The 12,890-nt window shown below is 50.2% G+C and overlaps 2 protein-coding genes across 2 annotated transcripts; one reads left to right on the top strand and one right to left on the bottom strand.

Annotated features, from left to right (window-relative positions):
• The first annotated feature begins 4,421 nt into the window (after positions 1-4,421).
• LOC123078461 (myb-related protein 308) lies at positions 4,422-6,111 on the top strand. Its single transcript, XM_044500978.1, has 3 exons — positions 4,422-4,585; positions 5,152-5,281; positions 5,475-6,111. Exons 1-3 carry the CDS (start codon positions 4,471-4,473, stop codon positions 6,109-6,111), a joined length of 882 nt encoding a protein of 293 aa, XP_044356913.1. The 5' UTR covers positions 4,422-4,470.
• A 181-nt stretch (positions 6,112-6,292) lies between these two features.
• LOC123122963 (protein NEOXANTHIN-DEFICIENT 1) lies at positions 6,293-8,696 on the bottom strand (the record flags this gene model as incomplete). Its single annotated transcript, XM_044543351.1, is given in 9 exon segments — positions 6,293-6,787; positions 6,918-6,974; positions 7,053-7,125; positions 7,361-7,520; positions 7,605-7,643; positions 7,748-7,802; positions 8,246-8,292; positions 8,366-8,513; positions 8,621-8,696. Coding segments are annotated over 9 exon segments (888 nt in total). The 3' UTR covers positions 6,293-6,546.
• Between the last annotated feature and the right edge of the window lie 4,194 nt (positions 8,697-12,890).

Below are 12,890 nucleotides of genomic sequence, written 5' to 3'. Positions count from 1 at the left end.
GCGGTGGCCATGGCTCCAAAAAACTGACAAGGAGAGGCCATGGGCGGAACTCAGCATCGATGTCCCGGCTGCTTCACGCGCGCTATGCACGGCGGCCACTAGGATGAGTGTGGGAGATGGCCGGCGCGCCCTTTTCTGGGAAGATAAATGGCTCTCGGGATACAGGATTTGCGAGCTAGCTCCGGACATCTACCAGCGCGTCCCGAAGAGGGCGAGGGCCTCGCGGACAATCGCTGACGCGCTTGCAAACGAGCAATGGGCGAGAGACTTTGGGCCAAACCTCCATGGCAATGAGTTGACCCAGTTCTTGGCGCTGTGGCAAAGGGTGGAGACCACCCAGCTGTTGGAGTTGTGTCGAATATTGTGTACAAGGTAGGTTATAGTTGGACTTGTAGTTGTATTGTGTTTACAGGGTATGGAGTCGTGTCCAAGTAGAACACTTGTATCCTAGGCCTCTCTTATATAGCGGGGGTAGACACACGATGTAACCTATGCCAACATAATAGCACCGGAACGCAGGGGAAGCCGGCGGCATGTGCCGGTGTCCAGGGCGACCGGGTGCGGTATTATAGTGGTGTCATGGGGAGGAGCGCCCATAGTCAGGCCCTGGGGATGTAGCCATATCGGTGAACCTCGTTAACAAATCTCGGTGTCGTGCTCGTGTGATTGCTTGATCCTTGGATGATCGACGGAGTGCCTCGGATTTATTCTATCAAGTGATATCATGAGCTAGGTTGGATGGAGGTGGATCGTTGATTGGAGCCGGAAGGTATCGTTGGAGTTCTGCAGGGAGTGATCGCAGTCGTTAGGGAATCGACTTGAGGCGATCTAAGAAGCAGAATCAACGGTTGTAATCTTCTTGAGGCGATCACAGAGGCAGCACATGCAGCGGCGGATCGGTTCAGCAGCGGCAGGCAGGCAGGCAACGTGCATAGTGTTCGAAATCAATTCGGTCTCGGCGAGATCGATGGTGATTGACGGAACGCATAGCAGGGCAGGCCAGCAGACCCATCGCAAGCAGTTGGAGGCCCATCCGGAGAGCTGAGCTGAGCGGAAGCCCCACGAAGGCCCAATCAGGCTGGCGCGCGGGTGCGTGCAGACGTGAGTTTTGTTTTGGACAAAAAAAGAGGACCGAGTCCTGTGTGCGACACGGAGAGGCAACCGATCCAATCGGGAAGAGCAAATCCATCGTGGTGATAGGCATCCATCGGAAGCAGAGGTTTTGGCAAAGCAATTACTAGCATTGGAAGTTGAGTCTGGGAGCTAATACACGTGAGTACAAGAAGGTTTTTTGGTAGGAATTTGTTACTGATGCATCTTGTGTACTTGAGCACGTATTGGAAGCTTGGATATTTTTTCGCAAGGTTAGCTATACAAAGGACTATGACGCCAACGGGTACCAGGTTTGAGATGGAGATGTTGATTGGACTGGAAACCTTGGGTTATGGTAGACAAAGGTGAAAATTTTTGTTAGGCGCAATAGAGATGCTTGAAGGCGTTGCAGGAAGTCACGTCAGCTAAGATGGAATTATTAGGTGATGGATGGAAATTTCGTGGAAGACGATTCGAGAGCCTTGAGCGTGTCATACAGTCGAACGAGTTCGGCTGGGTCGGACTGCGCAGTCTGACGGATCGACGTAAGTCGGTTGATACAGAAGACGGTGGTGGGATCGGCGACGACGATGTAGGAGCGTGATGCTGATGGTGACCGACTTCTGGGCGTGGAAACACGTGGCGCAGGTCCGAGTGCTTGTGTGGCTTCGACAAGACTATGGCGCGGGGTTGATTCAAGACGGTGCACATGTGAGCTTGAAGTCGACGGGGCGCGGGGTGGACTGATTATCTACCATGGATTCATGTTGAAGGTGGAGCTGGATTGAGGGGCTACGGTGTAAGGATCCAGAGAATCGAAGCCTATTCAGCGGATGGGAAAAGCGAGTGGCACCTAGTTCGGACTGGAGCCCAGTGGTCTGATGAAAGCGTGAAACTCGTCATCGGTCGGTGATGACCGGTGGTACTCTGCAGTGGGGGTTGAGTGGTGTGGTCTCGCGACCCTTGAGACTCGACCGGGACAGCGGAGGCTCGACGCAGTAATAGCGGCGAGGCGTGCGGTGCGCATGGGGCATGGAGACAGGCCAGGGCTCTGGTGGTCATACATGTGGTGAGACAACTGCGAATTTGACTCGGGATGACTACAAGCAATGATGAAATTCTTTCAAGTTTCAGAAAGGCGGTCAAGAAAGGAGCGGTGATGTTGAGTTCAGGTAACTCTTATGTGTGACACCCAATATGTGAGTTGTTCACTTTCACGCAGGTCAGTGATCAGTGTGTGATGGCGATGGACTGACACTCTGGAAGTTGGGAGTGCAAACTAGAGTAATGTGGAACTTGATTTTGCTCGAGTGTTGACTGTGGTCAAGAAAAGAAGGAACTACAAGTTGCAGGTGGAGTCATATGGAGTCTTTGGAGTAGCAGCGGTGCTCATGGGATAAGCTCAAGTCCAATGTACATGAAAGTTTGATGCATTGACGAACTCAAGGTGGTGGAGAATATTCGCCAAGGTGGAGTTTGTTGGAGTTGTGTCGAATATTGTGTACAAGGTAGGTTACAGTTGGACTTGTAGTTGTATTGTGTTTACAAGGTATGGAGTCGTGTCCAAGTAGGACACTTGTATCCTAGGCCTCTCTTATATAGCGGGGATAGACACACGATGTAATCTATGCCAACATAATAGCACCGGAACGCAGGGAAAGCCGGCGGCATGTGCCGGTGTCCAGGGCGACCGGGTGCAGTATTATAGTGGTGTCATGGGGAGGAGCGCCCATAGTCAGGCCCCGGGGATGTAGCCATATCGGTGAACCTTGTTAACAAATCTCGGTGTCGTGCTCGTGTGATTGCTTGATCCTTGAATGATCGACGGAGTGCCTCGGATTTATTCTATCACCAGCTAGTAGAAGGAGAAGAAGACACAGCTTCTTGGGCCTGGGAGCCAAATGGGAATTTTTCTGCACGATCGGCTTATGCGGCAGGTTTTATGGGCCTCGAAGCGTCACCAACTGCTACGTTTACTTGGAAGTCAAGGGCACCGCTGCACTGCCGCTTTTTCCTCTGGCTAGCGATCCAAAACAGATGTTGGACGTCCGATTGTTTGGCCAGACGAGGTCTTCCTCATCAGGATGCGTGCCCCCTCTGTGACCAACAGGAAAATTTTTTGCAGCACCTTCTGCTTGGCTGTGTGTTTGCACGGCAGGTTTGGCATGAGATGAGCCGAACAACAGGACTTCGGGAGTTGGAGCCGTTACAGAATAAATCTTTGAGTGCTTGGTGCGTAAGGCAGGATCGGGATCCGAGAGGCAGGAAATCAACTAGGGCTAAATGCATCCTCGCCTTGTGGATAATTTGGAAGCATCAAAACGACGTCGTGTTCAATGAGGCTCCGGTTTCTCTGACACGAGTCAAAGAACGGCTATTTGAGGAAGGGAGGCTCTGGGCGAAAGCTGGAATGTTTAAAGATGATATTAGGGGCTTCGAAGAGCTAGGTAGTGAGCGGACAACTAGTGAGTAGTATGTAATATAAGTTAGTGCTCGGTGGACTCGGGAACTTTGTAATTATTGTAGCCCGCGTGGATTTTGGAGAGTCTTTCCCCCCTCTCCTTTAATGAATGATACGCACACTCGTGTGTATTCGAGAAAAAAAGTGTCAAAAATGTTTTTATATTATGGGATGGAGGGATTGACAAAGATAAGACTTTATGCATCACTTCAGTTTGGACATCTCCACACTTTTGCCAATCTACGATTCAGCTAAATATTCTGAAATCGTACCAGAAAAAGGAAAAAATAAAAGATGAAATGTACGAGCTAAAAGGCATCGCTTCACTTCAAATTGAGCATCTCCACACTTTCTCCAGTCCATGTCACAAGGCATCCCGAATTCCAGGACTCTTTCTCAAGTGCAACGGAGAGCTCACAGTAGGAGAGAAGACCAACGGAGAATTTTATTTTTGCAGTTCAAACTACTGCGGTGAGAATTTTATTCACTGCAGGCATTTAACCAACCTCACACCATAGGTACCCACCCTCACCCTGCCCTGGCAGAAAACAAGAAGAATTTACTTAACACCTGAGGCCATACGTATTTATCTTTTTAACCTTTTTTACTTCTACAGTCTCATCACGCGGCGGAATCAGGAGTTTTTTTTCCCACTTTACCTTTCACCTTTCATTCACCCCCTTTTCTTCTCTCCCTCTCTCTTTGGAGAACGGGGAATAGTTGGTTTTAACACAAGACAAACCAATAAGACAAGAATGAATACAGATATTACCACGTGGTAAATATAAACAAATACTCATCCATCACACATTTGGTATTTCTCAGTACAAGAGTACAGGTATTTATACAAGTTAAGTCCCTGTGCCTTTCATTTGAAATCCTGAGCCCCTCCAGGCGACAAGAAAAAACCCAGTCCAATGAAGGGGAGCATGAAGAAGGGCAAGTGGTCCAAGGAAGAAGACAATCTGATCAAAAACCACATTGAGAAGTATGGCATTGGCTGTAGCTGGCAGGGATTATCCAATACTTTAGGTCTGATTTCTCTTCGACAGCTGCCCTTGCATGCATCCGCATCTGTTTCAGTTCTTGATAGTGCCGATAAATCAATCTACTCCCGCACATTTTATTTTTAAAGTAAATAAGTAGAAAGCGCATTGTAGTTTGTTATGCTTGCAAATGATTTATGTTGTTTCTTACGGCGTTGTTTGCGTAATCGAAGTATATAGGCACGCAACAATGTTTTTTTACTGCAATTCCTTATGCATGTGCAGCTAAGACTGCAGAGATTTTCCCAACTTTTATGATTTCTGCATAGATCTGCAATACATCAATTACTACTCTCAGTATTAATTTGATCATGCCCCGGACAGTTGCTTGGAAAGTTTCTTACAAATTTTCATACTAGCAATATTTCAGTCAGGAGTTGGTCTGCGCCCGATTCCTTCAGAAAAACCAATAGTGTAGTAGACAAAGACGATTAATTTGCTCTCTCATTTTTCTCGATATGATCATGGCAAAGCGTCGCATAAGCAAATCATCACACTCGCCACTGTTTTTTGAATCATAATTCCTGAGCGAAGTTTGTTGGTGGATCGCAGGGCTTCGGCGCTGCGGCCGGAGCTGCCGTTCAAGGTGGCTGAACTACCTCCGTCCGGGGCTGAAACACGGCAACTTCACGCCGGCGGAGGACAAGATCATCTGCGAGATGTACAGAAAGAAAGGAAGCTGGTGAGTGAGCCTCGCACCGAACCCATCTCAACTGCTCTGCTTTCCAGTCTCGACCGCTTGATAATCAGATGAAATGTGCACTGGTTTATTGCTCAGATCAATTTTTTCAAACCTCATCTTCTGCAAGTGCTGAGTGTTGTTGCATTCCGTCGCTGGTTCACTGACCTGCTCCTGTTGGCATTTGATCGAACAGCTGGTCCGTCATCGCCGCCGAGCTCCCCGGGAGGACGGACCTCGCCATCAAGAACTACTGGAACAGCACGCTCAAAAAGCGGTTCCCCCGCCCCCGCGCGGCGAGGAGCCGCCGCCGCCGCCGCACCGGCGGCACGAGCACGTCGTCCGACGCCACGAGCCTGGACCTCGCGCTGGTCGTCTATGACGAGGAGAGCACTAGCGGCACGGCGCGGGACCTCCCGCTGGTCGTGTGCAACGAGGAGAACAGCGCCACCACGGCGCGGGACCTCCCGCTGGTCGCGTACAACGTCAACGAGGCGAGCGCCACGGCAGGGTCCTCGTCGAGCCACGCCGGCGTCGTCTCAGCCGGCTCGCCGGTGCAAGCGCGAGCCCAACCGACACCGCTGCCCGCCGACGCCGCGAACGAGGAGCCGATCGCGGCGGTCCCGGTCAGCGGGCCTGTGAAGATGGAACCGCGGACGCCGCCACCGCCCGCTGATGAAACCAGCGAGGAGATGGACGTGGGCTGCTGCCCCATGTCTCCGCTCCCCCTGGGGCTCATGGAGCTGCCGGAACTTCCTTGCATCGCCTTGGATCTGCCTCACATTGCCGGTTTCGACGACATCGATAGCCTCCTCTCCTACTTTGACCACTGATCTTAGCGTAGCAGCAACGAAATGGGATTAAGCCGATTCAGGAGTAGCTGTATTTAAGGTCAGAGTTTGACACTTACTGTAGTTGTTAGGATTGAGCGTTGGGTACATGAGTGACTCTGTTATTCTGAAATTTGAAGACCATATGCTAATCTAATTCTGGAACAGCTGCTTTTCGTGTATATCTAGTAATTCGCGCATATTTTCGTGTATATCTAGTAACTGCAAATGTTCTGATAAAAGTATCCCCTGTTGCTGTTTCTCATATAAACCAATCTATGCCAAACTATGAATGAATTCAGCAAGCAGGCTTCATAGTATCCAGCTGCATACTCTTACTTGCAACCTATGAACAAATGAAAGAACAACAGATCGATGAATGGCGTCCAAGTCTACTGGTCAGATCAGAACTCTGAACCATGGTCTGACATATGAGATTCAGGTGCTCGAGTATCTAACTTCCTTCTTCTTCGGGTGCGGAGCAACAACTTTCGGCGCATCGACGTGCATCCGCAGGGAGCTGAACTCCAGAGCCAAGATGGGCCTGGATAGCAAGACCAGGAGGCTTTGCCTTTGCGCGTCTGAATCGGATCCGGTGCTGCTGTTCCTGCCGTCAGAACACTCCTCTGGTTCAGCGGTTTTAGGGCTCCAGATCTTAGCTGGGCTCACCGGCCGCACCCTATGCAAGAGAACACACACACACACACACACACACACACACACACACACACACACACATGGTTAGAAAGGCACATAAAAGAGCAATGTGCATCTGAGGGCATATGCTAAGAATTTAGGAGTGCAACCACCTGCACTCTACTTTGCAGGAGTACTTGAGAAGCTCAGGATGGTCCTCTGTCTGGCCGCTGAAATCCACAGCACAAGTTCAGTTCAGGTTTTGTTTTGAGCCATGGAAGGAACCACTGTGGATTTAAAAAACCAACCTGAAGCTTGGGAGTGACATTTTGATTGCCGGACCCATCCACTTGTTGCGTTTATGTGATCCTCTTGACGCTTCTGCATAATTAGTGAGTGAAACATGGCACTGAATTAAAAAGGTGAAGTTCCAAAAAGAAAACCCAGAGATTTTAAAGTTGAAATTCTTAAGACATGTTGTACGATAAGGCTTGTAACTTGACCTTGTAAGATGCATTCCAGTAAAGTAGTCATTCAGACTTCAAAATCATTCCAGTAAAAAGAGGAGTAGATCATAAGAGTTGATGCATTTAACATAGAACAAGTTATAAATTACCGTTCAGCGGCAGGCTGATGTTGCACAAATGCCTTGATGACGATCCCGAGGCCTCCTTGATCTCGACCCTGCGGTAATTCTCTTGCTTGGAGAAGCCTGAACCCATTCCGAGAATGTTGAGGAAGTTGTTTGGTTTATTTCTGAGCACAGAAGCTTCGGTCTATCCTCCATGTGAGCAAAGTTCATGTTACAAATCTCTTAAACATTTGTAAAAGCTAATGGTAATTAAAAGTGCTATGTGTACCTGTGAGAATGCCGCGACATGGCTTGGAAGCCCTACTTCCTGCATTAGCGACAGTGACATTGATTAGGAAAATAGTACCAGCAGAGAAGAATTGGCCTGAACCGGGAAGGAATCATAGATGGACACTGTTGGCAGTTTGGCACCTTGCGTCCATGCCGGCAGGCTTCAGCGCTGTTTACTAGCACCCGGGCAGCCCAACTGTTACACAGGTTCGGACAGCAAATCAGCAGAGCGCACAACTACGACCGCTTTCTTTCTTAATGAAAAGAAAAACTGAAGAGGATAGATGGCATCACTGATTAAGCAAGTTATCTTAGGCATCGCTCGGGTAAGTCAGAGGGTTAGTCCAAATGGATTACAGATAGGCAGCACGGTTGTCCATGCCAGAGGGAGCAAGCACAGCGAGCGGATGAGATAATTAATGGTTGCTGGTTTAACACAAGTGGAGCTCAAGCACAGTGAACTGATCAAGTGGGCGTTGTTTACAATGAAGTGAAAGGCTCCAGATTGATATCTGCCTGTTTTGTAATGCAAGTTGTGCCAGTTGATCGATTCTATTCGCATTCCCCAAGCAGGCAATCACTCACTAGTGGAATTAGAAGCGATTAAACTAGGACAAAAGAAGAAGAAGAGCAACTCACGCGCAAGAAGTCGGCGGGTTCCACACAATGCCGGCGATCACCACGAGCTGCCAAGCAAAGCTCGTCAGAAAAACGTACGGGAAAACGGGGCAGCAGGGAGGGGATGAAGATGATGATGACCTCGTCGAACTGTCCGGCGGGGCTGTCGTGGTAGCGCGCCAGGAACATGCCGCCGAGCGTGTAGCCGAAGGCCTCCACCAGGCGCAGCTCCTTGGGCACGAACGCCCGCGCCGTCGCCGCCTTCACCAAATGCAGCTGGTACAATGCGCTGCAACGCACACGCACACCAAAAGAGTCAGTCGCCCGCGCCCCGCCGCACGCCGCCGCCCTGGCCATCCATGGTGAGCGGGAGAGAAAAGAAGAGGAGGCACTTGCCTGCCCTTGAACACCCATGGCGGCCCGTGCCGGTACCCGGCGGCGGGCTTGCCGTCCTCGGCCTCCATGGATGGATGCAGCGGCGGCCGTGCGAGAACGAGAAGCCAGGCACTGACCAGTGGTTTGATCAAGCGGCTGAAGAAGAGCTGGGCAAGGGAGGGGACCAGCGGAGCAAAGCAGCTTGGGTTTTCTATGCGAGGAAGGAAGCGAGGAGGAAGGAAGCTGGCGATGAATGATGTTTTAGTAATGAAGTGATGCTTGGGATGCTGCGGGTGCAGGGGATCTCGAGCCTTATCCGGTGTACAGAGGGCGCTGGTTTAGAGGCTGGGGGGCGATGGTGATGTCATCATCACTTCACCGTGGAGATCCATGGAAGGGCCCCATCGACTGACTGAGCGCCTGATTGATACCGGAGGTGTGTGTGGCTGGCGGCCGTTTGCTGCTGCGGTTTCCGTGGCTCGAGTGAGAGTGACAGTGACATGGGGAAAGGGACGGCACTGTGTTTCTTGTGTGGCTGCTTGGTTGGGATGGTAAACTGCGTCACGCGTGCAGGTGCAGGTGCAGGTGCAAGTCACCGGCACCGGCTAGGGGGATGCACCGGCCGGCGACGAGCATTTGACAAGAATATTGATTGATTTCTCTGCGGATAACCATGATCCATGTGCAGTAGATTTTCAGAGGATGCCTCACAAATTGCTTCACATGATACCGGGGGTGTTTGGTCATTTGCCCGATATTTGTTGGGCGCTTAATCGTTTGCCCCCACATTACTTTGTTTTCTCAATAAACAGAGAAATGGCATGGATACCACTGTGGCATTTTTGCAAAAAATAATAATAATCTAATCTTCTATTAACCTTGCTCGACCCAACCCGAGTACCCGACGAGCTTGATCTATTTCGTCCTCGCTCGTTCGTTCCTGCTCCTTTTTTCCTAGAAAGAAGGTTGTCGTCCTGCTTTATATTAATAAAGCCCTTACAACAAACGATACAACACAACACCACACAATAAAGAGAAAAGGAGAAGAAGAAAAAAACACAGGCAAGATACAAGGGTGCTCAGGAGCAACAACAAAGCTCAGACACAGAAGCAATGAGGCATTGGAGCCCCAACCATGATCAGAGGACCGGAGGAAGAAGGAGGCTAGCTCGAGAAGGATATCAGCCGTCAACAGAGGTCGTGCATCGCCATCGTTTGGGCAACTCGCACAACAACACCATTGTAACGCCCTCGATGCGGCTATAGCTCCCACGTGTCGAGGCACGACTTAGAGGCATAACCGCATTGAAAGCAATGTCGCAAGTCAGGCAATCATTACAACATCCCATGTAATATATAATAAAAGGGGGAGATAACATAGTTGGCTTACACTCGCCACGTCACATCAGAGTACATAAATAACATCCATCAAACAAATCACTCATGGCCCGACTGCGGTGCCAAAATAGAAAAGACCCCCAACATGCGACAAGGTCCTGAATCGATAACCCCAACTAGGCACCATGTGACGCCCCCGATTCAATCGTACACTAATCATACACGCAAATGTGTACGATCAAGATCAGGGACTCACGGGAAGATATCACAACACAACTCTACAAATAAATAAGTCATACAAGCTTCATAATACAAGCCAGGGGCCTCGAGGGCTCGAATACAAATGCTCGATCATAGACGAGTCAGCGGAAGCAACAATATCTGAGTACAGACATAAGTTAAACAAGTTTGCCTTAAGAAGGCTAACACAAACTGGGGTACAGATCGAAAGAGGCGCAGGCCTCCTGCCTGGGATCCTCCTAAACTACTCCAGGTCGTCGTCAGCGGGCAGCACGTAGTAGTAGGCACCTCCGGTGTAGTAGGGGTCGTCGTCGACGGTAGCGTCTGGCTCCTGGACTCCAGCATCTGGTTGCGACAACCAGAAAGAAAGGAAAGGGGGAAAAGGGGGGAGAAAGCAACCGTGAGTACTCATCCAAAGTACTCGCAAGCAAGGAACTACACTACATATGCATGGGTATATGTGTAAGGAGGCCATATCGGTGGACTGAACTGCAGAATGCCAGAATAAGAGGGGGATAGCTAGTCTTATCGAAGACTACGCTTCTGGCAGCCTCCGTCTCGCAGCACGTAGAAGAGAGTAGATTGAAGTCCTCCAAGTAGCATCTCCAAGTAGTATCTCCAAGCAGCATCTCCAGTAGCATCGCATAGCATAATCCTACCCGGCGATCCTCTCCTCGTCGCCCTGCGGAAAAGCGATCACCGGGTTGTCTGTGGAACTTGGAAGGGTGTGTTTTATTAAGTATCCGGTTCTAGTTGTCATAAGGTCAAGGTACAACTCCAAGTCGTCCTGTTACCGAAGATCACGGCTATTCGAATAGATTAAACTTCCCTGCAGGGGTGCACCACATAGCCCAACACGCTCGATCCCATTTGGCCGGACACACTTTCCTGGGTCATGCCCGGCCTCGGAAGATCAACACGTCGCAGCCCCACCTAGGCAAAACAGAGAGGCCAGCACGCCGGTCTAAACCTAAGCGCACAGGGGTCTGGGCCCATCGCCCATAGCACACCTGCACGTTGCGTACGCGGCCGAAAGCAGACCTAGCCTAGTGGCGTTCCAGTCCAATTCGGCGCGCGCCGCTCCGTCGCTGACGTCTGAAGTGCTTCGGCTGATACCACGACGTCGGGATACCCATAACTACTCCCACGTAGATGGTTAGTGCGTATAGGCTCGTAGCCAGACTCAGATCAAATACCAAGATCTCGTTAAGCGTGTTAAGTATCCGCGAACGCCGAACAGGGCCAGGCCCACCTGTCTCCTAGGTGGTCTCAACCTGCCCTGCCGCTCCGCCACAAAGTAACAGTCGGGGGGCCGTCGGGAACCCAGGCCCATCTCTACCGGGATGGAGCCACCTGTCCTTTCAGCCCCCTCGTCAGAATCACTTTCGGGTACTCAATGAGCTGACCCGACTTTAGTCACCATCTATATAGTATGTATGTATGTATAGTATATACCCGTGATCACCTCCCAAGTGATCACGGCCCGATAGTATAGCAAGGCAGACTGACAAGAATGTAGGGCCAATGATGATAAACTAGCATCCTATACTAAGCATTTAGGATTGGAGGTAAGGTATCAACAGGTGTAGCAACAATGTCAGGCTATGCATCAGAAGGATCAACGGAAAGCAGTAACAAGCTACACTACTCTAATGCAAGCAGTATAGAGAAGAATAGGCGATATCTGGTGATCAAGGGGGGGGGCTTGCCTGGTTGCTCTGGCAAGAGAGAGGGGTCGTCAACACCGTAGTCGAACTGGCCAGCAGCAGCGTCGGTCTCGTAGTCTACCGGAGAGAAGAGGGGGAAGAAACAATGAATACAAGGTAAACAGATGCATATCGATGCATGACATGTCAAGAAGCGATGCTAGGCGTGCCCTAACGTGGTACGAGGAGGTACTGGTTAAGGGGGAAACATCCGGGAAAGTATCCCCGGTGTTTAGGGTTTTCGGGCAGAGGAGCCGGAGGGGAAAAGTTGCAGGTTCGATAGGTTAGGGGTGTGTGGCTGACGAACGGACTGCGTATCCGGATTCGTCTCGTCGTTCTGAGCAACTTTCATGTTGAAAATATTTTAATCCGAGTTACGGATTAAAAGATATGATTTTTAAAAGATTTTATTAATTTCCGGAATTTAATTAATTAATTAATTAATTCGAAAAAAATGTATTTATGACGTCAGCATGATGTCATGCTGACGTCAGCAGTCAACAGGGTTGACTGAGTCAACCCTGACAGGTGGGTCCCGCATGTCATTCCCTGTTATCTAATTAACCTAATCAGATTTAATTAACAGTGGTTAATTAGCTTTAATTAGTGATTAGGTTAAATCTAATCTGATTTAATTAAGTTAATTAATTCTCTAATTAATTAATTAATTAATTAATATTTTAATTATTATTTTTAATATTTAGTTTTCCCCTTTTTTTTTCATTTTCGTTTTAACAGTGGGGCCGACCCCACTGGTCAGGGACCCAGCCCAACCGGGGCGGGCGAACGGGGAGAGGCGTAGTTGAGCGCCCGAATGGGGCGCAGCGGGGGAGGCCGAGGCCACGACGACGGCCGGAGGGGCCGCAGCCACAGTGAGGTTGGCCGGGCTGCGAGCGGCGCCGGCGAGGCGACCGAGCGGTGGACGGGGCCGACAGCGGCCGGAGCGGCAGGGAGGAGTGGGGCGAGCGTCGTGCGGGGCCGCGGTGGTGGTCGGGGCGGCCACCGCG

Source organism: Triticum aestivum, chromosome 1B (genome assembly GCF_018294505.1).
Source record: "Triticum aestivum cultivar Chinese Spring chromosome 1B, IWGSC CS RefSeq v2.1, whole genome shotgun sequence".
In the NCBI taxonomy this organism is placed as follows: Eukaryota; Viridiplantae; Streptophyta; class Magnoliopsida; order Poales; family Poaceae; genus Triticum; species Triticum aestivum.
Note: the sequence above shows the minus strand (reverse complement) of the source record. Positions and strands in the feature narration are given on the sequence as shown.

What these genes read in the sequence shown, in the direction of transcription:
- LOC123078461 (XM_044500978.1), top strand. Translation starts at nt 4,471, where the DNA reads ATGAAGGGGAGCATGAAGAAGGGCAAGTGGTCCAAGGAAGAAGACAAT. An exon ending in GGGATTATCCAATACTTTAG is followed by an intron (nt 4,586 to 5,151) that starts GTCTGATTTCTC and finishes GGTGGATCGCAG; the next exon opens with GGCTTCGGCGCTGCGGCCGG. An exon ending in TACAGAAAGAAAGGAAGCTG is followed by an intron (nt 5,282 to 5,474) that starts GTGAGTGAGCCT and finishes TTGATCGAACAG; the next exon opens with CTGGTCCGTCATCGCCGCCG.